The sequence below is a fragment of the Acinonyx jubatus genome, chromosome E3, assembly GCF_027475565.1.
Source record: "Acinonyx jubatus isolate Ajub_Pintada_27869175 chromosome E3, VMU_Ajub_asm_v1.0, whole genome shotgun sequence".
NCBI lineage: Eukaryota > Metazoa > Chordata > Mammalia > Carnivora > Felidae > Acinonyx > Acinonyx jubatus.
In genome coordinates this window covers 5341026-5367391 of record NC_069398.1, presented here as the reverse complement: position 1 = coordinate 5367391, position 26366 = coordinate 5341026, and the positions used below count along the sequence as shown (strand labels likewise).

The 26366-nt window shown below is 47.9% G+C and overlaps 2 protein-coding genes and 1 long non-coding RNA gene across 8 annotated transcripts in view; 2 read left to right on the top strand and 1 right to left on the bottom strand.

Annotated features, from left to right (window-relative positions):
- Positions 1-10941, top strand: part of ZC3H7A (zinc finger CCCH-type containing 7A) — a 36006-nt gene extending 25065 nt beyond the window's left edge. For all 4 annotated transcript variants that reach the window (XM_053213448.1, XM_027043233.2, XM_053213449.1 and 1 more), the window contains 8 exons: positions 174-355; positions 1236-1312; positions 1931-2064; positions 2534-2639; positions 5049-5157; positions 7081-7214; positions 9045-9208; positions 10026-10941. In XM_053213448.1, coding sequence (XP_053069423.1) covers positions 174-355; positions 1236-1312; positions 1931-2064; positions 2534-2639; positions 5049-5157; positions 7081-7214; positions 9045-9208; positions 10026-10215 — 1096 coding nt within the window. In that variant the 3' untranslated portion in view covers positions 10216-10941. The remainder of the gene's footprint in view (positions 1-173; positions 356-1235; positions 1313-1930; positions 2065-2533; positions 2640-5048; positions 5158-7080; positions 7215-9044; positions 9209-10025) is intronic.
- Positions 10241-14747, bottom strand: LOC128313665 (uncharacterized). The gene is made up of 2 exons (XR_008294673.1): positions 12616-14747; positions 10241-12138 (listed from the first exon to the last, which is right to left on the bottom strand). It is a non-coding gene; the product is annotated as an uncharacterized LOC128313665 (long non-coding RNA).
- A 130-nt stretch (positions 14748-14877) lies between these two features.
- The window catches only part of TXNDC11 (thioredoxin domain containing 11), a 59813-nt gene continuing 48324 nt past the window's right edge, over positions 14878-26366 (top strand). Inside the window, exons 1-3 of one of the 3 annotated variants that reach the window (XM_053213450.1) lie at positions 14878-15266; positions 21808-22024; positions 25561-25658. In XM_053213450.1, the coding sequence (XP_053069425.1) occupies positions 15010-15266; positions 21808-22024; positions 25561-25658 (572 nt within the window). In that variant the 5' untranslated portion in view covers positions 14878-15009. Of the gene's footprint in view, positions 15267-21807; positions 22025-25560; positions 25659-26366 lie in introns of those variants that run through there. The other 2 variants (XM_027043234.2, XM_027043235.2) reach the window with 2 other exon arrangements.

The window sequence follows — 26366 nt, the reverse complement described above, 5'->3', positions numbered from 1 at the left end:
TTATCCTCCCCCCCCCCCCCACCCACCCCCTGTTAATCCAACAATTGTGTAAAGGGACTTGTTTTTTCTGGTAAAGATTTAGCATGTATTTTCAGTCTAGAACTTGACGTTATTTGTTTTCCTTTGAAAAAGCTAGGGTAGAACAATAATGTGTCACTCCGTTTTTGTCTTAGGTGCCTTGTCCACATCTTGCGAGAGACAACGGTAAAATACTCCAAAATACGTTCTTTTCATGGTCAGTGTCAGCTTGACTTATGTCGCCATGAGGTCCGGTATGGCTGCTTAAGGGAAGATGAGTGCTTTTATGCGCATAGTCTTGTAGAACTGAAAGTCTGGATACTGCAAAATGAAACCGGTAGGTCGGTGCATGATTAGGAAATGGCTCCTCACCGGGTGCCTGGGCGGCTCAGTCGGTTAAGCGTCCGACTTCGGCTCAGGTCATGGTTTCAGTTCTGGGGTTTGAGCGCCGGTCAGGCTCTGTGCTGACAGCTCAGAGCCTGGAGCCTGCTTCGGATTCGGTGTCTCCCCCTCTCTCTGCCCCACCCCCGCCCACTCGTGCCCTGTCTTTCTAAGATAACTAAACATTGCAAAAAAAAAAAAGGCTCCTCAAACCAAGTAAGAGACTCTTAAGTCATAGAACAAACATAGTTACCAGAGGGGAGGGGGGCTGGCGGGGGGGGGGGGTAGTAAAACAGGAGATGGGGGTTAAGGAGTGAGTGGGCAGGATGTATGATGGGAATAAGCACCGGGATGTATAGAAGTGCTCAATGAGTTGTTGTACCCCTGAAACTAATATAACACTGGATGTTAACTGTACCGGAATGAAGACTAAAAACAATTTAAAAAAAACGTTTCCTCAGGAGCCGTCAGGGTTTGACAAAACACTATCAGACAACTTTCTCCATCATCCCGATACGGCAACACCGTTCATTTTATCCTCGGCTATAAACCGTTATTTTTAGAGTGGCTTATTTTCAGAATCGCCTCATGCACTTAATTGCTGGAACCCGTTCACGCACGTAGTATGCTTTTGTGAGGTCGAGAGACACCCTAGAAGGCACCAAAAGCTGTATTTGTAAATATCCTGTTGCGAAAAAGAGGGACATGACGAGCATTCACCTTTGGTGACGGATTATGCTGCGTAGGGGATGGCGGGGGAGTTGAGGCTGTGATCGGGCTGGTGGACTGTTGATATGTAGAGGGTGAGCCTAAAGGAAGGCTTGTACGTTTCACAGGTATCTCACACGATGCCATCGCTCAAGAATCTAAACGATACTGGCAAAATCTGGAAGCCAGCGTACCTGGGGCTCAGGTATGTTCTCTCAGAGACTCGCTGCGTTTGGTGTCCTTTCTGGAGCGGCCTAACGGAGGTCATTTGGCAGATGTGGTTTCCACTTGCAGTCAGCTTCCTTCCTTACTGTTCAGTGACTTGAGTTATTGTTTAATGTGAAAACGAATTCCAGATTTTAGGTGATCATCATAAAAAAAAAAAAAAAAAATCAGCCAGCCCATGATACCTGCCAATATTGCAGGATACTGTTTTCTTACTGAGTTTAATTGGCAAAACAATTGGGTGCTTGGACCATGGGGACCCCGGGAGTAAGGGAGGTAGACTGTTTGTGGTTCTGTGTCCCAGCTGCCAGAAGTGCTTTCTCCCCTCCACCCCCGGTTTCTAGTCGTCTCCCTTCAGAGCTGGCTTTCACAAATTGAGGTGTGGCATCGATAATTTGCTTCTATCATATTCTCTTGTGTTTGGGTGGGAACTGGAGATTTCGTTATCAGATAATGTATATAATGGTCAACTCATCAAACCAGACGGTACCAGAAATTGTATGCTATTATGAAAAAGTAAATACGTGGCAATTGAGAATTTTGTTGTCAGAAAACTGGTATTCTGTTAAAAGTAAAACTTCGGTTTTAATTGTTTAAGGTACTTGGCAATCAGCTAATGCCTGGATCTCTTAATATGAAGATAAAATTTGTGTGTGCTCAGTGTCTGAGAAATGGTCAAGTCATTGAACCAGACAAGAACAGAAAATATTGTAGTGCAAAAGCAAGGCACTCGTAAGTAGTGTGTATGTCTTTGTGTGTGTGTGTGCATGTGCACACTTGTGTGTGTGTGTGTGTGTGTGTGTGAGTGTGTGTAAACATTGCCTGTTTCATGATTCTCTGTTACTTGGGTATAAAATCATACATATAAGAAAAAACGATTGACTTTGAAGAGAGCAGAGCAAAGTAGATAACGTAGGAGTGATTGCAAAGCAAAGGGAAGAGATTTTTACGATTTCATAGATAAGAATTCAGTCAGATTCCTGATCTTTCCTCATTGGTTCTTTGTTCAGGGTTCAAAGGGAATGTTTGTTAACAAATATCAATAGGAAGTGAAATGAGAGAATCATAAGGCATTTCTTTGAGAAGGGTTGAGAAAAATCTCTGGTCCTTCAGGTACGAACGTTGTACCTGTTCCTTTATATTCCTTATATGCTGCCTGTGCCAGTGTGTCTTTGTTTTTTCTGAACTCCATGTTTCTTAGGTGGACCAGAGATCGCCGCGCGATGAGAGTGATGTCCATCGAACGTAAGAAGTGGATGAACATTCGTCCTCTCCCCACAAAGAAACAAATGCCTTTACAGTTTGATGTACATACGTAATTTTTAAGCCAATTTTTTTTTTTTTATTAGGCATTTCAAATCATTAGAAAGTAGTAGTGATTGAGAACGAAACTTGGAGACCTTTAAACGCTCGTTGAAATGACACAATTTTCCAATGGTCCCGTTGCTTTCCTTCCCCTTTTGTGCGTGCGGCTCTGTGACAGTTTTCGGATTGACTGGGATTGGAGGAGTTACTCAGAAAAAGGAAATAGACAGTGGACTCAAGAAAGAATTATGGGCATGACCTAACTTATTTTTCAGATGAATTACTTGGGGAGTGAGTGGGAGAGAATTTCATTGAGATCTGATTCCTTGGCTTTGACATCAAACTTGTGTTACTACGAATACTATTGACAAGTTTCTTTGACTCAAGTCATGGATATGAGCTAAAAGATACCCCCCTTTGTAGGCTTTTCTAAAAGTAACCCCCAGGGAAAATGTTGAGCGTGTGAGAGGCACGTGAGAGGCACGTGATCGTCAAAAACCCGGAGAACGAAAATAGCAGACCCAGCTGACCGTTAGGGTAGTATTTCATTCAGGAGGGGGCACATTTCATCTCGCTACCCTTTGGTGCCTTACGTGATTTTAACGATGACCGTCTGAGCAAAGCCCTTGAGTTGGCTCTGGACTTCGCCCTTCATGAGACAGCGGAGGGTTCCACTGTGTGAGTGAACAGGGACACTTAGAGCATTGACAGGTAGTAAACTGTCTGTCCCGATGGCAGACAGGAAGAGAGATTTTCCCAGAGAAGCAGTGGGATGTATCACAGACCCCCCTCGTAAATGAGGCCCCACCCCCTCTGAATTGCCCAACAGAGTGAAGGAAGAGGAAGAGGCACGTTGATTCCCCATCACCCAGAGTGCCTTGCGTTTTGTAAACTTACGCAGGTCCCCAGGTCAGTGTCTGAAGGAGGCGGTACATTTGTGTTTCATCCACCGTGGTTTTAGACCCCTCCATCCAAGTGATGTCATCAGTGGGCCTCCGAGGAGGGGAAGAAGGCTTATTGGAACCATTGGCATCTGATGCTTTAAAAGACGAGGTGGTGCGTGTGCTCCTCGTTCTTTGTTAACACGAAGGCGACTGAGAACGGTTTTAGTCCAGCCGCCAGGACTTCTCATGATTCCTTATTAATCTTGGACGTGCCGTACTGCTGTGCGATGCTACGGTGGCTCATTTCCTCTTTTTTTTTTTTTTTTCTCTCTTTTTATTGCTAAGGGATCCTTTTCCTAAAAGAAGAAATAATACTCTGTGTGTGCATGTGTGTAGACAGTATGGTGAGGTGGAAAGAGAATGGGCCTCAGGGTCTGCCAGGAGGGCCCTGGTCAAGTTACTCAGCCTCAGTTTGCTCATTTGCAAATGGGAATATTTACGTCATAGGGAAGATTACATGAGATGGTGTTATGTAAAAACCCAGCACAGTGGCCGGCCTCTTCTCCTTTATCTTCTCTTTTCCCTGTTCCTTGTCGTTGAACTTTCAAAGACGGTGGTAAATGTCTCCCTAGTAGTGCCCGACTAAGTACTTACTGGGGTTTCGCTTTATGCGGAAGATTGGAAGGCTGGGCCAGCATCTGTTGAAGCACACACTAAGCCAAAGGTTCGTTGTACTGGAATGTGTGCTCTGTGAAGACAAGCACACTGATGCTATTTAAGAATGAGCTGTCTCAGTGATGGAGGTTTTCTTGATAGTTGTGGTCCTTAGAGACGTCTGTGTCCTGCTGATCGCTCTCACTTCATTTTCCTACCAATTTCCCTGTGTTTACTTTGTAAAAGCACAATGCAAATAACCAGAGGGGTATTATTTGAACGCTATGTAGCTGGATGGCCTGGCCACTGTCATAATCGTCTCCAGACAGTGCATAGCGAATGCGTGAGGGCTGAGATTCGCTGCCAGTGTTGGTGATGGGTCAGCTGAGTGGCCGAGATTTTTCCCGAGACTCTTTAGTACCTGCAGCTTCTCCACTGCCTCCCAGGAGCTGACAAGGAGGCTTGGTGGGCATTAGGCAGGGAGAGCGTGGGAGCTGTCAGAGACCACGGGGGCCGGAGAGCTGCGCTGTGGAGGTCAAATGCTCTGCTGCGTTAAAAGCGGATACTCTGAACAAGGGAGATTGTCGACATTTTCTTGTATGAAAATGTTCCATCTCCCAGTTCCTTACTTTTTTTCCGTTGGAGATACTGTTTTGAAAGATTTCAAGATAGAAAGCTTAATCTCATCTCCTGTATGTTGGGCTTAGAGTCCATTTGAATATAAAGTAATCTTATTTAATAATTATGTTACTCAGCACTAGCACAGAGAATAATGCTTATTTGGCCTCAGTAAAACTAGGCAGTTTTAGTGAATGTACTCTTGTCTTAAAGCATATTCTTTTTTTTTTTTTTTTTTTTTTTTTTTTGGTACAGCTGTGCAATCATATTGCTTCCGGGAAGAAGTGTCAGTATGTTGGGAACTGCTCGTTTGCTCATAGCCCCGAGGAGCGGGAAGTGTGGACGTACATGAAGGAGAACGGCAGTAAGTTGCTGTCTTGACTGTGGCCTGTCGACCGTGAAGTCTAGCTTGCGGGGAAGTCTCCTTCCTCCCTGGAAACATGCGAGCTCACTGCGAACGCAGAGAGCGGCTCGCATCCCGCACAGTCGTGCCGTTGAGTCAGGGGAGCAGAGCCTGACCTCTGATCTGTGTTTGCTCAGGGCAGAGCTGGGTGCGGATCCGTAGGGTTGCATGTGACACAGATGTGTTCCTGAAAGGTGGTCTGGGAAGTTCAGTCCTTCCTGACCACCTGCGCCAGACCGTCTGCTCCTCTTGTGAATAGCCAAGCCCCCCCCCCCACCCCCAAATCGGGCTAGAATCAAAAGTTTCTTCAAGGAGGCCTCACCGGGAGAACAGGCTCAGATTCAGAGGCCCGCAGAATGTGTGCCTTGGTCACACTGCATGTTCATTGTGGGAGTCTTTGAGAGGAGCCTCAGGCAGCCTTTGACTTTTGATCAGAAAGATTGGCTGCAAAGGCAGGAATGGGTGTTGTTTAGTCTCTAGCAGAGTGATGGAAATTGACCAACTGCTGAAGATCCGTGATCTCTGAATTACGTGAACCATTCAGATTTAAGCGTGTCACCTACCATGTTTAACCAGTGTTCCCATTTGGGGACGTGTGGAGGGGACTCCTTCCCGCTGTCTTGTTTGGAGGAGGGACATGCGGTCGGGCCTTACTGAAGGTGTTCTTGCACACCAGGGTTCTGGCGGTGATTCCTGTCACCAGTGGTCCGAACGAAGGATTTCTGGGTTATCTCTCCTCCTAGTCTGATGATGTATTGTAAGAAACACTTGGGTAGGCAACAGAGCCCATTTAAAAAAAGTTTTTTTTTACATTTTATTTTATATTTGAGAGAGAGAGAGAGGGAGCATGAGCGAGGGAGGGGCAGAGAGATGGAGACAGAACACGAAGCAGGCTCCAGGCTTTGAGCTGTCAGCACAGAGCCCAACGCGGGGATCGAACTCACGAGCAGTGAGATCATGACCTGAGCCAAAGTCGGACTTAGGCGCCCCCTCAAAGCCAGTTTTTGGATCGTAACCTCATTCCCAGATTTCCCAGCCGGGGATGAATTTGGCCAGACTTCCCCTCTCCCCCGGGGATGTTTGGCAACGTCTGGAGACGTTATTATTGTTGTGACTTAGGTGGGTTGTCCTACTGGCATCCAGCGGGTAGAGTCCGGGAATGCCGTTGAATATCCCACAGTGCCCAGGACAGCCCCCTACAGCAAAGAATTATCTGGCCCAGAATGTCACCAGCGCTGAGGTTGAGAAACCTGGCGTTAGCACTCGCCAGTACTGCTGAATGCACTTGCTCGTACTGTAGGAAGCAGCTTGTGGCCACTGCCCAAGACCTGGTCACAGTTGTGCTGTTGTAAATTGCACCCCAGCGTGTGAATCCTCAGGGATGGCGGCTTCACTCGATGGGCTCCCGTCGGGGTCAGAATCATGGTCCCAGTGGTAGTGCGTTTCTCGTCTTTTTCAGTAGACAGTGAGGAGCATATCTGTTCGGGCCCCGAGCCGTGTAAGTGGCTATGTGGTTATGGCAGTGATCATGAGTATTTATCTGGGGGCAGTGTGAAGCATTGTGAGGCTTTCTTTTTAGCAATATCCTTATAATAGTTACTGAATTTTCAGCACCCCCAAGGTGTCTTGCAAACGTAGGGAGGAGTTAATTCATCTTGAAGACTAGTGCTTGTGGTCTAACAGTCCGGAATTTGGTTCAGACCCACCAGAGTTTACCCGTTGCATGGATGTGGCCCCTCTCCACGCCTACTGTAATCCGTCTCTGTTCCACCGTCTCGCTTTCCTCTTGAAAACGTACGCCACCTGATACAAAAGGTCTGCATGATCTTGTATGTATTTCAATGGTGTATTCAAATCTGCTGAAATCGATTCATTTTTCTTTAGTACAAGATATGGAGCAGTTTTATGAGCTCTGGCTAAAGAGTCAAAAAAATGAAAAAAGCGATGATGTAGCCAGTCAATCAAACAAGGAGAACGGAAAACAAATCCACATGCCGACAGATTACGCTGAAGTTACTGTGAGTCCCCAGGGGTCCTTCTATCTTCATCCTTCTTTTCTCCTTCCCGCAGCCTGGCTCCCTGCTGCCCACGCTCCTCCCTCAGGTGGCCTTGGGCCCCAAGCTTACGCCTCCTGATTCTAGAAAATGCTCTTCCTGACTTTGGAGGCAGAGAATTTTGAGCCTAAGTGCTTGTGTCCCCTCTTACTAGCCTGTAGCCTGGGCGAGTAATCGAGCGCCCCTGAGTGGGGTTGTGATGGGTAAGCGAAGCAGGATGGGTCCTGGAGCATTTACCCCAGTGCCGGGCCCCAGAAGATGTTTGGGAAATGTGGGTGCTATGCCCGCATTCCCGCCTTACGCGCCAGCGTCTGGCCTCTGGCGCCAAGGTTCACTGGAGACATTAAGTCATCTGTGGTTTTGTACTGTTTTGGTTTTCTTTTACATTTTTTTTTTTATATAAAAGTAAAGGATAATATAATGAATACCTTGAAGCTACCATGTTAGCAGTTTGTTGTATTTTCTTCTGTGAAATAAATAAAATGTTACAGAGTTAGAACCCCGTTTGTCCCCCTTCCCAGACGGACCAGATCCAGTGTGTATTTGCCAGGCTATGTTTACATATCTTTGACATATTTCTTTCTCATCCATAGTTCTGTCTGGCTTTTGTTTGTTTATGTTTGAGAGAGAGAAAAAGAGCACAAGCACATGTGCGAGCGGGGGAGGGGCAGAGAGAGAGGGAGACACAGAATCCGAAGCAGGATCCAGGCTCTGAGCTGTCAGCACAGAGCCCGACTCGGGGCTTGAAATCACAGACCGCGAGATCATGACCTGAGCCGAAGTCAGATGCTTAACCGACTGAGCCACCCAGGCGCCCCTGCCTGGCTTGTTTTTTAAAGATGACATGGGCGTGTGCATTATCCCGTTTCCTATTTCCCGTAATTGATTCAGCTGGATTGGCTCACGTCTGGGGCCTGGCCTTGCCCCACGTGTGTGCCTGGGGATGTGCCCTGTGAACTCTCCCTCCTGTGCCAGGGTGCAGCACTCACTCCCTTGACACCTTGTTCCTGTGTTCCCAAAGCAGGGTCACCTGGACTTCCTGGGTCGTGAGATTTACCTGGGCTGTTCAGTCAGGTGGATCTTCATGTGTTCCCCAGACATAGTGACGATCTCGCAGGAAGCCTTCAGGAATCTGTTCTTACCTGTGTGCACATGATTCTTAGCCAGTTGGTAACCACTGCTCAGACCTTACAGCTTGCGTCTGTGGTCGTACCTACAGCGACCTGAGCACAGTTCCTTCTGTGCGGTCTGTGCCCCAGGGGCAGTGTCTTCTCAGCATCTGGACTTCCCTGGTCCCTGGCACGAGTGTGGCCCGTAGTAGGAGGCTCACTTGACGTGCCCTGGATGGAGCAGCTGCTGCTCCCTACGCAGCTGCAGAGCCCCGGGCTTTCACGTCCTCTCTGCTGTTCCTTAAGAGTTCCTCCTCCCCAGGGTCCTCTCATGAACCCTCGTCCTCCCCACAGACATCCTTGTTTGCACACCAGTCCGACACCTCCCTGCCAGAGATCTCCCGGAACCTGGCCGAATCCATCACCCCCACTCTCTGCTGCCGGTGTCCTGGCCCGCCTCCCGGTGTCGGGATCCCTTTCTTGGTCCTGTTTCTGACCCAGAGCTTGAACTTGATCTTCCTGCCTGGTTCCCCCCTCTCCCACCCCGGCCAGACAGGCTCCCCGAGAGTGGAGGCGGGGTTGTAGGTCAAGTGGTGCCCAGTCTGGGTGCCCTCCCTGAGCGGCGTGTGGCCTGTCAGGGGCACACGGCACCCCTGATGGCACGCGTGCCTCTCGTGCACTCCAGGCCGACTTTCACTGCTGGATGTGTGGGAAGAACTGCAACAGTGAGAAGCAGTGGCAAGGCCACATCTCCTCGGAGAAGCACAAGGAGAAGGTGTTCCACACCGAGGACGACCAGTACTGCTGGCAGCACCGCTTTCCGACAGGGTATTTTAGTGTTTGCGATAGGTACGTAGCGCGCCCCCCCGCGGGGACGGCGGGTCTCCCGCCGTTTTCCTGGCCATTACGTCGGCGTTAGGCCAGGTCGTTGGGTCGGCGCGGGGATCATCCGGGGGGTGGAGTCCTCCAACACTGGGTGCTCGGATCGGGGCTCAAAGTGGTGGTTGCTCCTTGGACGCTCGTTCGCTCTTCTGTGGTCATGCGACAAGAGTCACTGGTCTGCTGATACGGGTCCGAAGTGTCTTGAGATAACGGAAGAGAGAAGTACGTGTGTTCGCATTTGCCCCAACCCTCTTCCCATCGTCAAGGGCGGGTCGCTAAGCACAACCTGCCCTGTAGCTGGCGTGTGTGAGTGCTGAAACTGCCTTTGAATGACTGACTGTTCAAGTGCACGTGTGGAACTTAGGTCAGAGGAGAACGTGACTCTCGCTCCTTTGTTTTCAGTGGACCTAGAACATCTTTTAGCCACCAGCCACGATTTTGAATTGCTCCTCATATTGTTAAATCACTCTTCATATTTAGTTTCCCCGTTTAGATGCACATGATACCCCACACCATGGAAGGTGTCTTTTCCTCGCGGCCAGTTCAGATTTCCTTCCACTGCATCAGGAAGGACTGTAGTCTTTTCCGCCCCATCAATCGGTATTTCTCATTAATACATTTAAAAGTACTAATTTTCCCATTGTGGATGTCACGGCTGTGTCATAGTCACTCCCGTAGGGTTAAGGTTTTGAACTAAGGGGTTTTTTTTTTGCTGGTGAAGCAGGTGCTCCTCAGGTTTGTGTGAATCACTTGCGGGCACTCACCGCACTGACTTGCCCCACAGGTATATGAACGGCACCTGCACAGAAGGAAGCGGCTGTAAGTTTGCACACGGCAACGCCGAGCTCCACGAGTGGGAAGAGCGGAGGGACGCCCTAAAGATGAAGCTCAACAAAGCAAGAAAAGATCACTTAATCGCCCCAAATGATAATGACTTTGGAAAATATAGTTTTTTGTTTAAAGATTTAAACTAACATGCTGGCTTTTATGTATGTTACCTAATCAGAGCATCGACCAGAAAAAAATGGAAAGTGTTCTCAGGCACGTGGCAGAGAAGCCGCAGACTTTCTGCTTGTATTGGCGTCTATCGTACCTCCTGAGCAGCAACCCACAGTAGGTAGGAAAACGGGCTGTTTGACAGGTCTGGCCATGCTCTCGTGGCACCATTGGCATCGCATGGCGAAGTGACCGCTACCCGGTTGCCATCTGTTGAACAGACTTTTGGATGAAGCGTGTTGGGGAAGAGGATGAGGTTGTGTCTAAGACGACTCCTTGAGTTGGTCCTTTGGATCAGAACCACGGCGGTGAGAGAGTAGACACTAGGGCCAGAATACATGATGGATGAAATTCTTCACAGGTTTGAAACGGAACGACTTTGTTTAATATAATAAAGTTTGCTACTTATCTGTACGTAGGTTGCTAAAAAGGATTTTCTTAACTCAGATTTTAAGCCAAATAACCATTTAACACTAGTACATGTTAAATGGGGTATTTTTCTGTATTTGTATGTTTCACTATAATAAGGGAACTAAGGATAATGTGCATTGAGAATATTTTGAAAAATAATCAGTCGACTCAAATTTTATTTCTTGGTCTTTTGCTGTTTAAACGATGATTTTGAAAGATTACACTTGTACTGTTGGTATTGTGTAGTGTATGGACCAATATTGCCTGTAATAAACATTTTATATATAGAGGTCTTTCATTTTTCACTGTCATCCTTTGCCCACAAAGAATTATTGAAACTGGGACCTAACGTCACAAGGTTTGATTTTTCTCAACACTTTTATTTAAGCAGTTAGTGGCAGGATGCAAATTAGACACGAAAGCGACTTTTCACTCTGTCCTGCGCTCCCCCAGATGTGGCGTGAGAAGCAGCTTCTCTGGTTCAGGGATGTGTGAACCCTTGTGGGGCTCTTCTTTGTTTCATTCAGGTGTGGGCTTCTACAGATGACTGGCGTTGTTGGTTGCTGGAGAGCACCGAAGGCATGGTCAGGACGGCCGGCAGAGACAGAGACAGAGCTAAGCTGTCCTGTGGGACCCTGACCTGCTTCCGAGGCTGAGACCCAGCCAGCTAGAAGAGAAGGGCCGACAGTCGGGCCTGCGGCTGCTACATCCTGAGGATATTACCAGTGCCGAGTCCTTGCTGGGGACGGGGGTCAGGGGGCGCGGTGGACGGACTTGGAAGACAGAGATCTGCTGGGCTGTGACGTAACCAGCCTCCAAACGGTCGGGCAAAGCCACTCCCTCGTGACAGACAGCCTTGACTAAGTGGGTTTAGGGGGTAACAGAGAAGGGTCTTTTTTCTGCATGTGAGTCCAGCCAGGGTGGAGAGGAGGGCACAGTTGGTGGTGGTGAGACGAGACAAATAGAGCATTTAGAAGAACCAGAGGCTGCAGACGGACAAGCAAGCCCCATGACTCCTTCAAGGACAGACTGGTTTCCCTCCATGTGTGACAAGGCAGTTGGAACCCACTTGACTTGGTGGATGTGTCAGGAGTGCCTCTTATTTGCCAAACAGATAATCTGCTACAAGTGACCTTTTCTGGAGAGTAGACCAGTAGTGTTAGTTTTGTACGAGGTCTCTCTAGGCAGAAGGCCTTCACTCCGTTTTTTCTTTGTACTTGCTTCCCGACTCCTTTTTCCAGGGAGAGTAGCAGGTGTTCAAAAGTTGTCTCTGGTGTTCTGCTTTGGTTTACAGATTGAAAAGTTGGTTGTCTTGGGGCGCCTGGGTGGCTCAGTGGTTAAGCGTCCGACTCCTGATTTCCTCTCAGGTCATAATCTCCTGGTGGTGAGATTGAGCCCCGAGTCGGGCTCTGCACTGGGCTGGAGACTGCTTAAGGTTCTCTTCCTCTACCTGTCTCCCACTTACGTGCACATGGGCTCTCCCTCTCTCTCTTTAAAAAAAAAAAAAAAAAGAAAGAAAAAAAAGTTGGTTGTCATCGTGTTCAGAATCCAGGCTAGAAACTTAAAGTTTGAGATCCTGTGAGTGTCCAAGATGAGAATGGAAATGCTCTTCAGTTGGCCTCGAGAGATTAGAATTTAGACTTCTTGTGGGTGTTTGTTGCAAGGAAAGAACGCTAATTTCTGGAAAGCCAATTCTGGGGTCTTGACACAAAGTCTCCAGGAAGCATAGCCACCACTGCCTGGACCACTCAGGCTCAGGGGTCGGCTTCCCTCTCGAAATACCTGCCAACCTGGACCTCGTCAGGCACATCCTGTTGGCTGGGTAAATGCTTAGAAGCTTTAAAAGCTAATGAGCATACTTGTCTCTGGTTCTAAGAAAGCGTTTATATATGGTATATAATCTCCCTGCGCCCTTCTCCAACTCCACCAACTTGAGTATGGTATAAAAAGTGACCATGACAACTCACATACAGGTTGATGTGGACAAGTTAGGGCTGACTTAGCCCTGTAGAGCAGTGCAGCCTGATCCTGACTGCCTGGGATATTCAGAACTGAATTTGTCAGTTTCAGAAGTACATTCTCGTGTCAGAGAAGCAGCCACATGTCTACACAGAGAAAAGGAAATCAATCGCCTTTTTTAATCCAGGGTGGTTTCCTGGCCTATAAGACATCACGTTGTATTGCCACAAGGTATTGTGGGTCTTAAGAGACAACCCACAGGCAGCAAAAGTTCTTTGAACCTTATACAGGCCTGTGCAAATGACAGGTGTCTTATAGAAGTGTAGGGTGGATTCTGTCCTAGCAACCTACAGTGAATGGGGACCGGGTGACTTTTGACCATATTAGTAATACACTGTTGAATTCAGATCTACACGGACAAATTGAGGACTAGAAATGGTAAATAAGGTTAATATCAAAAATGTATTTCTAAATACATTTTTTCTCGGAGTCTATAAAAACAAGATTATAAAAAACAGTAATAGAACTCGGTATTACCGGGTTTGTAATCGAAGAGGTGGAAAAGTAATAATAGCACAAGAACAGGAAGAGGTAAAAGCTAGTTTGGAGAAGTTTCCAGATCTTCCTGGAATTAAGCTAGTAGAAATCTCAAGTAGAAATTCTGAAATTCTGAAAAAAAATGTATACAGCGATCCCCAGAGCAACTGCTAAGGATAGAACAACAACAAAAAGGTTTAAAATCATTAAAGGAAGGGCGCCCGGGTGACATTTGACTCTTGATTTTGGCTCAGGTCATCATCTCACAGTTCATAGGATGGAGACCAGAGTCTTGGGATTCTCTCTCTCCGCCTCTCTCAAAATAAATAAACATTAAAAAAAATCATTAAAGGAATTAATATACTAGCAAACATCCACTTAATAAAAAGGAAGAGCGAACAAAAGGAGAGATATAAAACAAATAGTAAAATGGTACTACATATGTAAATAAGTTACCAACGTTTTGGGCCTCAGTGGTGGACATGCTGAATGTCCTGGGCCCCTAGCAAGGTAGCCACTGGTGGCCACATTTTATATCCCTGGAAACCAGACTCCAGGCTCACACAGCTGCCCTGTGGCAGAGGGGAGGTCTCACCCTAACTTCTGGGTCTGAGCCATGCTTTTTGTTTGTTTTTTGCCTGCAATCATAACTGCTTTGTTCCCTCTGCGTTTTATTTGCCTAGTTTGTAGTCATTTACAGAGATGTATGGCCCCCAGAGCTGTTTAATGATTAGTGCCAGATGGAGTTGTCCTTCTCTCTCATGGAAACGACTCCATCCCATCTCATCCCCTGGCTTGTCCTTTATAATCACAAAACGTATTCAGAAAGGACCTAACCTTCAGAGTCAGGGAAGTGTTGAGAGTCAGCAGTGGGTCGCTGGAGCAGCTTCTTGGGGGTGGGGGTGGGGGCTGCCTCTGAGTCTGAATTTCTCACCTAGTAGCTTTGCCGCCTCATGCAAGTGACTTTTCCAAGCCTCAGTTCTTCTTCCCATCTATGAAGCTAGTACAGGCGGCACGCACCCTCCCCCAAGGGCTGTGGTGGAAGGGATAATAGTAGGCTTAATTGAGGCAGGTCATGGACACTGGGAGACTACAGTAACTAAGAATAAGACCTCACTATGGGCCTGCCATTTTCCATAAATTCCATTGATCCTCAAAACAACCCTGTCAGAGAGGCACTCCTATTACCCCCATTTTACAGACGTGCAAACCCAGGCCGAGTGACCTCTCCTGCCCGCCTCACTCCTGGGTCCTTGGACACTTCTCATCTCTGCCCGTATTTTCCTTCAATACGGCGGAGATAATGAACGGTACCTATGTCCCCGGAGCCTGTACGGACTCGCGGGCACGAATGCCGTCGTCATTATGGCACCTAAAATGAGGCAGGCCAAGCTGGGAGCCCAGACGGCCGGTGGCTGCCTGCACGCGCACTGAGCGGATCCCGGTGAGGACTGGAAAGACGCTCGACCCGCGACTGCGCAGACTCCGCGGACGGAGGGCGGGGCCTGTGGGAAGACCGCCGGGCCGCAGGTGGCACTTGCGGGGAGGCCGTCTGCGCAGGCTCCGCGGGCGAGGGGCGTGGCGCGATCGGGGGCGGGGCTGTCAGGCGGGGCCGGCGTGCGCGCAGACTCCGTCAGCGGGGGGGGCGGGGTCCGCCGGGAGGTGTCGGCGTCCGCGCAGGCTCCGCGGGCGGGGGCGGAGCCGCCTGCGCGGGGGCGGGCTTCGCGACGGCGGCGGGGCTGACGTGGAGGGTCCGGGTTAGCGGGCGCGGCGAACTGCGGGATTGGGGAGCGACGGGCCGGGCCGGGCCCTGTGGCCCGAAGCGGCGGCGGCGGCGGTATAAAGCCGGCGACAGGGAGCATGTAATGTCGGAATGCGGAGGCCGCGGCGGCGGCAACAGCAGCAGCAGCAGCGACGACGCCGAGGACGAGGGTGGCGGCGGCGGCGGCGGCTCCGCGGGCTCCGGCTCCTTCAGCCCGGCCCCGGCCGGAGCGTCCTCGGCGGGCCGGCTCCGCCGCGGGCTGCGCGGCGCCTCCCTCATGGCGCGCCGGCGGCCGGAGCTGCTCTGCGGGGCCGTGGCGCTCGGCTGCGCGCTGCTCGTCGCCCTCAAGTTTACCTGCAGGTGAGGCGGCCCGCGTCCCTGGGGCCCCGGCCCGGCGGCGGCGCAGGACCCGCTCCGGGCCCGCAGGGTCGGGGGTCGTCGCGGCCTTCGCGTGCAGCGACGGGCTCGACTCTCCCCAGCCTGCAGCCGAGCCCGCCACCTGGCCCGCCCGCCCGCCACCGGGAGAGGTTTTCGGGCGCTGCCCGGGGCCCCTTCCTCCCGTTTTAGCAGCGAGGGAAGTGCGCCAGCTTCTGAGCTGCTCGTCACCTGTTGGGGTTTCTTGGGGGTGCACCTGTCACTTCTGCCCAGGCTGTAGGGCCCTCATTTAACACGCATTTTGTTGCCCTTGTGCGTCGCGTGTGATGATTCACAGCTGTTGGAGCCCTTGGAGAATTCGTGCATCCATCGATCTAAAGATTATTTATCCCCACGTGCCGTGCGGCGAGCGCTCATCCGGGGGAGCGTCGACGATAAAAAATCACCCGCTCCTTTCCAGTGGGTGGGACAGGCAGAAAACAACTTCATGTCAGTTTGAAGGACTTTTGGAAGTGCTGTGCAGGCAATAATAGAAGGGATACGAGGGTGGGGCAGATAGGCCTTCGCGACGGAGCGACCAGGAAGCTCATACAGGAAGGAGGAAGGGGCCGGCATTGGGAAGATTTGGGGGAAGAGTGTCCGAGGTAGAGGGAGCGCAAGTGCAAAGCGTGGGCAAGCTGGTGTTTTCCTGGAACTGGAAGGAAAGCCCGAGTAGGCTGGAGCACAGTGAACAGGAAAAATTAAAAGTTTATGTGCTGCTTTTGGGGGAAGGGACGCAGGTACAAATGTTAATTCAAATTTCAGGAGTGTTGGGGACGTCTGGGTGGCTCAGTCAGTTAAGTATCTGCTTTCGGCTCAAGTCATGACCTCAGGGTTCCTGATTCCTGAGTTCGAGCCCCACATCCGTGCTGACAGCGCAGAGCCTGCTTGGGATTCTCTGTCCCTTTCTCAGCCCTCCCCTGCTTGGGCACTCGCTCGCTCTCAAAAAAAGTAAATTTAAAAAAAAATAAAATAAGACAAATTTCAGGAGTACTTTTGGTCTCCCAAGTCTTCAGTATTATCTCCCGGGACTTCCATTGTAGAAGTCTCGGTTGCAACTGACTGGCATATTAGCTAAGAGGAAGATTTCCCCTTGGAGCATTTGTACTGAGTATGTTCTGCATAGTATTTGGCCTCCGTTGTCAGAGAGGCGTCAGAGGCTTGGGAATTTTAGTGGAAAGAGAACAGATTATAACCGCCCTTGAACATTTGCCAAGTGCCAGGTGCTATGCTGCCCGCTGGGCGAAGGGGGCTGTCCTGTCCATGTTAGTGCCCAGCAGTAGCCTGGCTTGTAGCTACTAAATGCCAGTAGCATGCAGCCCTAGATATGATAACCGGCACTGTCTCCTGGGGAACAAAATTGCCTCCTCGAGAACTGTAGCAAACATCAGTGCATGTATTCATTCAACGCATAATCTGAGAGCCTGGTCTGGACCCTTTAAATCTCAATCCCCAGTAAAGTCTGGGTATATTTTTATGCTTCCAACTGATAGATGAAGAAATTGAGCTTTGGTCCGGTTACAGACTTGCCCGAAATCTCACCCCCCCGCCCCCCCATTAAGTGGCTGATCTGGAATTTGAATCCTTCGTTGTCAGTGCTAGGCTCTTAACCTTGCTCTTCATCACAAGCTGTGCAAAGGAAAACGGATGAAGTATTTTACATCGTGAAGTGACAAGGTGTCACGTGGGTTCAAAGTAGGAAGAGAGGTTCCCCCTCTCCAGGGTGGGAAGTTTACCGCTTGTTCATCTGTAGAAATACTGCTTAGTGTTTGTTCTGAAAGAACCTGACTTTAAATGGCTAAGAAGGTCCTTTGAGATTTGGGGAAGCAGGAATTGTGTAAATCGAGTTACTGGAGCAGGCAGAGCAAGGTCCCTTCCTGCGTCAGGCTAGGAGGGAGCGGTGAATGGCTGCTTGCCTGTCCAGCTTTGCTCGCTGCTGGCAAATCTGGACCGTCATTCAGTAGGCTGAGATTGATTTTGGAGAGTCTCGTTTGATTGAAGGGTGTCATCATCTGTTACATACACTAACATGTCTGGTCCCCTTTTTCTATTTTACTTTTAAGATTTTTGCATTAATGAAGACAGGTTTCCGGGAGAGTAGGATTTTAAAAAAATTTATTTTCATTAATAGCTCCAGGCTTCAGATCGGTGACAGCCCTTGTCAGTATTGGTGGCTTAGCTGAGTTCAAACCAGATCACATAAAAAAGGTTGATTTAAGGGCGCGTGGGTGTCTCAGTCAGTTGAGCGTCCGACTTTGGCTCAGGTCATGATCTCACAGTTTGTGAGCTGGAGACTCACATCGGGCTTGCCCCTGTCCGCGCGGAGCCTGCTTGGGATTCTCTGTACCCCTCTTTCTCTGTCCCTTGCTCGCTGTCTTTCTCAACGTTTAAAAAAAAAAAAAAAAGGTTGGGCATTGAAACAATAATTTTGCATTTTGGGGGGCCTTAAATCTTTTTTTTTTTTTTAGAGGAAGAGAGAGAGCACACTTGAACGGGGGAGAGGGGCAGAGAGAGAGAGAGAGAGAGAGAGAGGGAGAAAGAATCTTAAGCAGGCTCCACCCCATGACCCTGGGATCATGACCTGAGCTGAAACCAAGAATCAGATTCTCAAACCGACTGAGTCCCCTAGGCGCCCCTTTAATCTTTATTTACCTGCCTTTCTCTGCAGTGGATCCCCATAGTTTCATCCTGCTCTCTTTCCTTTCACCCTGGTTTTGGAGGGAAAAAAGTTGTGTGTCTGTATCTATATATGTACTTGTGCTTATATTCATTTTGCTTTATCGCATTTTCTAATTTCAAAGCTGCTTCAGGTCCTCTTTGGATGGAGGTATAGGGGTGTGTGTATTTCTTATAAAATTTGGGAGTTGCAGCCTGCCTGTTTTGTTTGCAAGCAGCTCTGGAGTCTTTTGTACCTGAGACTACTTACTAACCTTCAAAGCTTCAGGAAATCTTTGATCTAGATACAGTGTCTCAAAAATGTGTAGCGAACTTAAGAGTTAAATGGAAGCTTGTCAACCTTTCTGGTGGAGCAGACGCAGATGTTTCTCTTCCCTGGTTAATGTTTCCCTTTTGATGGGCCACGTGTTTACCTGGCTGTCTTAGTCTAGGACCTGCTCTGAGCACGCCGGGCAGTAATACTGCGTTCGTCAGTGCCCTTTGTCTGGCTGTCACAGACCTACGTTTTTCCTCAGATTGCGTCATTTCACACTCTGCACCCAGTTTGAATAGTAGAAAAGGACTTCCAAGGAGGGGAGCTTGGGGGCTTTTAATAATGTGTCACACACAGGGCCTCCGTCATCTCTTTGCATGACTGCCTGTCTTTCGGGTCTCAGCTTAAAAGATGCCCTGTCACCTGCCAAATCACCCTGTTCCATTTTCCACGCAGCCGTGATCTTTTTGTCTGTTGCTTACGTGTTTGGTTGTCAGCCTGTCTCCTTCCTCGAGAAAGTAAGTCCCTTGAGGATGTTATTACGCCCTCTGCTATAGCCTTGGTACCTGTAGTGCAGTTTCTGAAGTGTAAACAACATGTGCTTGATGAGCATTTTTTGAATTACTGTGTAAGTGACCGAGTTTTTCAGGTTATAAAGACATTTTGCCTAAGCTCCCTGACTGCTGGGTCGAAACGTTAGTTTGAGTGAGTAAATAGGGGATTTGCTCTTTGGTACTACCACTCCTTTAGGATATTGATAGTTTTTGGTTAAAATAGGGAAGTAGTAATTTTAAATCTGTCTTAATTCAGGAAGCTAACAACTTCTTGATGCAGAGGAAGGTGTGGGTTCCTTCCCTTGTGCTATATGACCCAAGACTCTTAGAGGAGTCTGGGTCTTGGGTGTTGACACTTTCTTTTTTGGTTCTAAATACCTGTCTGTCTGCTGCATGTCTCAGAGCTGGCAGTGCTTCCCTCCTCGTTCTTCCTTCCTGCTCCTCTGCTGTGTTCTGAGAAACCAGATCATCGGGTTCCTTTGGACACATCTGTGAAGTTAGAACATAAGGATGTGGCCCTTAGGATCGTCCCTAGTAAAACACATGGGCCTCTGGTACTTGCGTTCTGAGTGTTCTTCATAATGTCTATCTGTATGGGTTTATATTTAATTTCCTTTTGTGTATGTTCAGGTGAGGTGAGTAGGGTGGGTTTGTTCATTTCACAAATTATTGAACTTCAGAGTACCAGGCGCTATAAATCGTGAGGATCTACCAGTGGAAAAGATAGGGTTCTTGCCCTCATGCAGTTAATGACGTGGTAGAGGTAGATAAATAATCGGTAAAAGAAGTAAGTTACCGATTGTGGTGAGGGGTATAAAGACAACGAATAGGGAGCTGAGAGAAGAAGTCAGGGCTCCCGCTTCAGTTGTCAGAGCAAGCCTTGCTGACGAGGGGGCACAGCGGCCAAGCTTTTTTCCTCATCAGCTTCATTGTGGTGTATGTTACACTCAGTGGAATTACACATGTGACACGTACAGGTTGATGACATAAGTTTAACCACCTCCATGCTTTCAGTTGAGATGCTTAAGATTTCCTTCTCTCCAGAAAGTGTCCTTTCTGGAAATGTATAAATGCATTAATGTTGTTCGTATTCTTTAGTGTCTTGCTTCTTTCATTTGGTGTACTTATTTTGAGACTCATCCAATTATAGTATGTTTCAGTTCTTTTTTTTTTTTTTTCTTTTTAAGTTTTGCTTATTTATTTTTTAGAGAGAGAGCGTGTGTGTGCACATGTGTGTGAGGGAGAGAACCCCAAGCAGTCTCTGCACTGTCCCTCTGGAGCCGGATGCATGGGGCTCGAACCCTCACACTGTGCTATCATGGCCTGAGCTGAAGTTGGACACAACCAACTGAGCCACCCAGGCGCCCCTGTTTCAGTTCTTACGGTGGGAAGTGCTTCATTATCCAGTCTGGCATTCTCTTCCTCTTAACTGGATGGTTTAGTCCTTTTATGTTTAATGGAATGATTGATATTGTTGGAAATAAGTCTACTTTCTGGCTATTTGTTTTCCATTTTTGTTCGTTTCTTGATCCTTCTGCTTTTTGGGTTAATGGAGTATTTTCTCGGGTCCCATTTTTATTCTGTTGGTTTCTTGGCTACACCACCATTATGGTTTTATGCCATGTTAGTGCAGATGTGTGAACAGCTCAAGGTGTTCATAGGGTCCTTTCACGTGGTGGGATATGCAGCCTCAGCCAAGACCGTTTTTGTCTTGATGGGAAAAGTCGTGGCGGCTCTGTGACTTCAGATCACTCGGTTTTTCCTGTCTCCTCTTGATCTCTTCCTTTTGAGAACCTCAGGGATTCAGGAAGCCTGGTGTCCAGTTAAAATGGGCTGTTACTTTGTTGTTCATCATTACTAGCCTTGGGATCATGATACTGTGGTGGCTCAGTCAGTTAAGTGTTTGACTTCAGCTCAGGTCATGATCATCGTGGTTTGTGAGTTCAGGCCCCGCGTCGGGCTCTATGCTGACAGCTTGGAGCCTGGAGCCTGCTTCAGATTCTGTGTCTCCCTCTCGCTCTCTGCCCCTCCCCCACTCACCCTCTGTCTCTCTCAAGAATAAATAAGCATTAAAAAAAAATTTTTTTTAAGTTACTTTACCAGAAAAGTGGGTTTATTCAGGAACAGCAGAGAATTGTAATCTGGGACATACAAGCTATGGCAAGCCACAGGCAAGTCCCACATACAAAGGAGAGGAACATTATTTTATGGAGAAGGAGGAAATTGGGAGGGGTTGTTGTGAATGAAAGTAAATTGGAGAGAAGCAAGAGTTCAGGGGGATGACAGTTTTTCATTGGCTCATCGCTGATGAAGTGGTCAGTTTTGGGTAGGAGGTGTTCTGTCTTTTCCTCTTGGGACCCCTATTTCTTTTCCTGTTGAGGATTCTCCTGTTGGAGTCTGTAATTGATCATTTTCCCTGTAATTGACCTGGAGAGGTGCTGGCTCCCCCCATGAGGCCCCCCAACTCCATTATAGTGATGCTTCCCAATATGTATTACTTCTGCCAGAATGCCCTGGATAAGTACAGGCCAACTCCAGCTAAGAAACTTAATGTTTTCTCGAAGTTCAGTTGATGTAAGAATTTGCCATACAAATCTTAGTAGCGGTAGCCCGCGTGTGCTCCCTCCCCTTAGTTCTGAGCCAGCTCGCTGGTTGTTCTGACGTTGTGGCTCCTGCCACAGAGAGCCGAGGATGGAGTGATTGGGGTGTGGGAGGGAAGAATATAGATTATTCCAAGACATCCTCCTTGTCTGCTGCCTTTCCATCCCACATCTGGGGAGACAATTTTAGAAAGGCGTTTTCAACTTATCGTTTATGTCTTGCTTGCTTTCTCTCAGCTAAATATCGCCTTAGCACAGAATATTTTTTACTCCAGGACAATGTTTTGGGAACTCCTTTTCCTTACGCCAGAGATTTGTCTTTTAAGCTCTGTTCTCCTTGCACACGAAGCTGTCCTCAGAAGAAGATAAACTTAGCGATCTTGTCTGTGTTTGCTCTTTTTTAGTCGAGCAAAAGATGTGATAATACCAGCAAAGCCACCTGTCAGCTTTTTCTCCTCGAGGTCTCCGGTTCTTGACCTCTTCCAGGGGCAGCTGGACTACGCAGAGCACGTTCGCCGGGATTCAGAGGTGGTGCTGCTGTTTTTCTACGCTCCGTGGTGTGGACAGTCCATTGCTGCCAGGTCAGAGATTGAGCAAGCAGCGAGTCAGCTGTCGGACCAGGTAATGCTGACGTTGAACCCGAGAATCGAATCGAGTGACCGTGTGCTGGGCGGGTCGTTCCCACAGAGGCACACGTTGTCCCGCTGGCTGAGTTAGCCCGGGTGAAGGCCAGGAGCCTCGCTTCATCCATCGTGAAGGCTTCTGTAAAGAAACAGGATTTCTGGCTGGGAGGGTCATAGGTGGGTAGCGGCCGGAGAGGAAGCCGAAGGTGCATTTCCCTGTAGCACAGCTCAGTGCTCACTGAAGGGGCCGTGCTGTTTGGTTTCATTGCTGGAAGACGTAGTTGACTCTCCTTTTGGTATTTGATTAGTTGTTTACCGTAAGACAAATTTATGTGTCACGAGTACTACGTAGCAGTATTTAAAAATACTTGAAAAAAAATAAAAATACTTGGACCAGAGAGCCATATGCAACAGATACTTAATGAAGGTCACCTTTCTGCTAGACACGAGGGATATATGGGCCCGTGAGTCCTCTTTGTGGCAGTGGTTTTCAACTCAGTGGGTCCCCGTTGCCATTTATACAGCAAGTATTTTGTGATGTGCCATTTTTTTTCTGTCCTGAAAAGAAATTCATAGGTGATAAAATTTCCCTACACATATGATTTCAAGATACTCAATCCAATACACTAATTACCGCATAAAGGTGGGGGAGACCAAAATAATGTATAACTAGACCATGTGTGTTTCCCTATGTAAATGCTCAGGCAAGGTAGTTTCTGTCCGTTTATGTGGAACGACTGCGGGTGGGCGATTGGAAATGCAGACTCATAAAGGTGTGGTGTGTCAGAAACTCAGTTACTGGAGGGGCTCTGCTTAACGGTGATTCGAGTTTCCTAAGTGGTGAACAACTCTTGGTAAGGTCCGGAACCAGTCTTTTCTGCCCTGTATTTATATAGGCGTTGCCTTCCGGAGAAATTCGGTGAATACAAAAGCCATAGTGTGGATTCACATATAAAAAGGAGTTCGGTCCTAGGCTTGAGTGATAAACGGGTTTTCCCCCCACATCGTTTGGACATTTAAAGCTGCTCTGGGATGATGCAACATCATCCCAGACTTACCCCTAGGGCAGCCCCTGCCCACACATGCCCTGCAGCATCTGGGTCATTGCAGCCCCTGCCCACACATGCCCTGCAGCAGCTGGGTCATTGCAGCCCCTGCCCACACATGCCCTGCAGCAGCTGGGTCATTGCAACAAGCCAGAGAGCGAGCCTCCCACAGATTTCTGAGAGGCGGCTGCTGGGATCCACTGATCTGAGGTAACTCATGCAGGCAGCTGGGGTCCCAAGTTTCTTTGGAACTCTGGGTTGGTTCTTCTTAGTAACAATGTTATAAATGCTGGTGAGGCTTTTGGCCCCGCCTGGCAAAGCCTTTCAAACCGTTATATATATCCCTGAATGTGGTGCAAAGCACTGTTTAAATCTAGCTCTTCATTATACCTCTGTTTCCAATGACATGGATTCTCAGGGGTGTGATTCTGTGCTCTGACTTGGGACCCAGGGGATCAGTCAATTCCCTGTGCTCCCTTTACTCTCCTCCCCCTTGAAAAATGGCTAGTAAGAGCTGCACCTGGCTGGCTCAGTTGGCAAAGCAAGTGACTCTTATTCTTAGGGTCATGAGTTCAAGCCCCACGTTGGGCAGTAGAGCTCACTTCAAAAAAAAAAAAAAAATGCAAATAACCTGGTAGACCCTTCCAGGGAGGAAACAGGAACTCTACTGGAGCCCTGGGAGGCAGGCGTTCCCCAGGCCTTCCCCAAGTTTTCTGAAATTAGAGAACGTGTGGGGAACACGGGGAGAATGTGCTGTGTTCCAGGGTGTCGGTTGTTTGCCGTCTAACCGTCCTTCCGAGTGACGGTGGGCACGACGTTCTGGTGTGCCGGGCTCTGTGCTTTCTCCCGGCAGCTCTGGGGCTGGCACTCACGTCCCTGTTGTCGGAAGCGGGACCTCACACCTCCACGGTGGCCCGCTCGGCTAGAGATCACATGACAAGTGGCGGAGGTGATGGTGCCATCCACGACTAATGGGCACTGCTTTTTTCACATTTTTTTTTTCCAGCTCCTTCCAAATGGAGAGCTTAAGTTATTCTGTGTTCTCACTAGGGAGAAGGAGGGGGTTTATTCTTGGAAACAGGCAAAAAATCTTTTAAGCCATACCGCTTAGTAAAATTAGCAGATGTGGTATAGTGTGCCCTATTTTTGAGTAAAAAAGTGAGATGTCCCCTTAAGTAAAGATTTTGTTGCTTTTCTTTTTCGTAAATGGCTCCATAGAGCCTCTACAGAGTTTAGAGCAATACTGCTACTTAGTAAGTACAAGGAAGGCATTTGAAAGTGATTTTTCATTTGTAGTTTTCATATTTTTTCAATGTTCTTATGAAAATTTCTTCACGTAGCAAAGATGAAGGAGTTTATATGTACCTGCCACGAGAGTTTTGCTATTCACATTTTATTGTGCTTGTTTTATCATGTATTTATTCATCTTATTACTCCTCTAGTCAGTGGTTCTCACGTGGAGGACGTTTTCTCCCCCAGAGAACCGTGAGCAGGGTTTGGGGCCATTTTTGGTTACCGCTGCTCTGGAGGGGGAGCTGCTGGCCTGGGGTGGGTAGAGGCCAGGTTACTCCCGGCCATGGCGCCCCCAGCGTGGGGGACGGCCCCGCACAACAGAAATGCACGTAACGCAGACCCTCCTAACAACGGAAGGCCAAAATAGCCGTAGTGCAAAAGCTGAGAAACTCTGCTCTCATCTATTAACTCATCTTGGTTTGGGGACGTTTCAAAGTAGATTGGAGATTTAAATACTGCAGCATCTACCTATAAATATGTATTTAACTCATACTTTTGCTGTGTAATATTCCATTTCAGAGCAAGCCTTAATCATCTGTTATCCTTATTCGTGTTTAATATAGTCATTAATAACGGTCCTTTGGCTTTAGCGATGTTTTATTTGCAGGTATTTTTTTTTTTCCTTCTCATACCCTCAGTTTGACTATCAAAAGACCTGTCTTTCTTTCTACTAAGTTTTAGTGTAATGCTTGCTCATTCACTTTAGAATTCAAAGCAAATCCAGGCTCGTGGGTGGCTCAGTCAGCTAAGCGTCCGACTTCGGCCCAGGTTATGATCTCAAGGCTTGTGAGTTCGAGCCCCGTGTCCAGCGCTGTGCTGACAGCTCAGAGCCTGCAGCCTGCTTCGGATTCTGTCTCCCTCCTTCTCTCGCTCACCTTCTGTCTCTCTCTGTCTCTCCCTCTCTCAATAATAAACATGAAAAATATTTTTTAGGTTTCAAATGAAACCATTTCCCTCTTGGGCTAAACTATAAAATGCTACTAAAATGCTAGTGTCCGAGCTAGACACATAGAGGAGAGTCTTTCTTTTTAATTGCAGAGGTAAATGATGATCTTCTGTGAATACTCAAAATAATTTTTTTTCATACTTTGTGTTTCAGAGAGGAATAGTTCCATTTCTATAATTTTATCTTTAAAATCTTGGTAATTTTTCAGTTGTTATTCATAGTCATTTGAAACCTTTTTTGGCTCTGCAGGTGTTGTTTGTGGCAATTAACTGTTGGTGGAACCAGGGGAAATGCAGAAGACAGAAGCACTTCTTTCATTTCCCTGTAATACATCTGTATCATCGGAGGTAAGAACTGTTAACTAGTTTTCAGATTTTGATTTCTAATGCCAGTTAAGTTCCAAAGCAAATTCTTTTTTCTGTTTAAAAGTATTAGATATTCACTGTGGGGAATTGAGAAAGTACAGAGAAGCAAAACTACATCAGTTAAAGGGTCTGGATATTTTATCAACCTTAGATAACCTCTGTGTGTTTTGATTTATATCTTCTTGTCACTCTACCTACCCACCCTCTTTTTTTTTTTTTAATAAAAAAAAGGGGGGGTCATGTAGTGATAGTATTTTCTCAACTGCTTTTTCTTGCTTTTGTGAAAATCTTGTCATGCCATTACATAGTCTACAGCATTGCTTTTGGTAATTCTGGCACCCCATTGTGTGGCTGTGTATTGCGGATAACCTACAAGTATTTTATTGTGTGAGAATACACAGAAGTCCTTACCCTGCTACCTGGCAACATAGCCTAGTCAGGAGGGAGTCGTAGCATCTTTTCAGCTGGGACCAAAATTACTACGAGTCCTCAATCCTGTGCCCATAATACTGAAACCCAGAGAGCTTTGAAGCCCTAAAAGGTTTTCATAAATTTTGTCCCCCAGTGCATTCATCTAGCCCGAAGTAACAAGAGGCTGCCTTTAGTCTGTATCCCACTTAGGGAGTCCGTTTATTATGCTGCACAAATACTGGTGTTTGAGTTTGGAGTACTGCCCAGACCTTGCTGCGT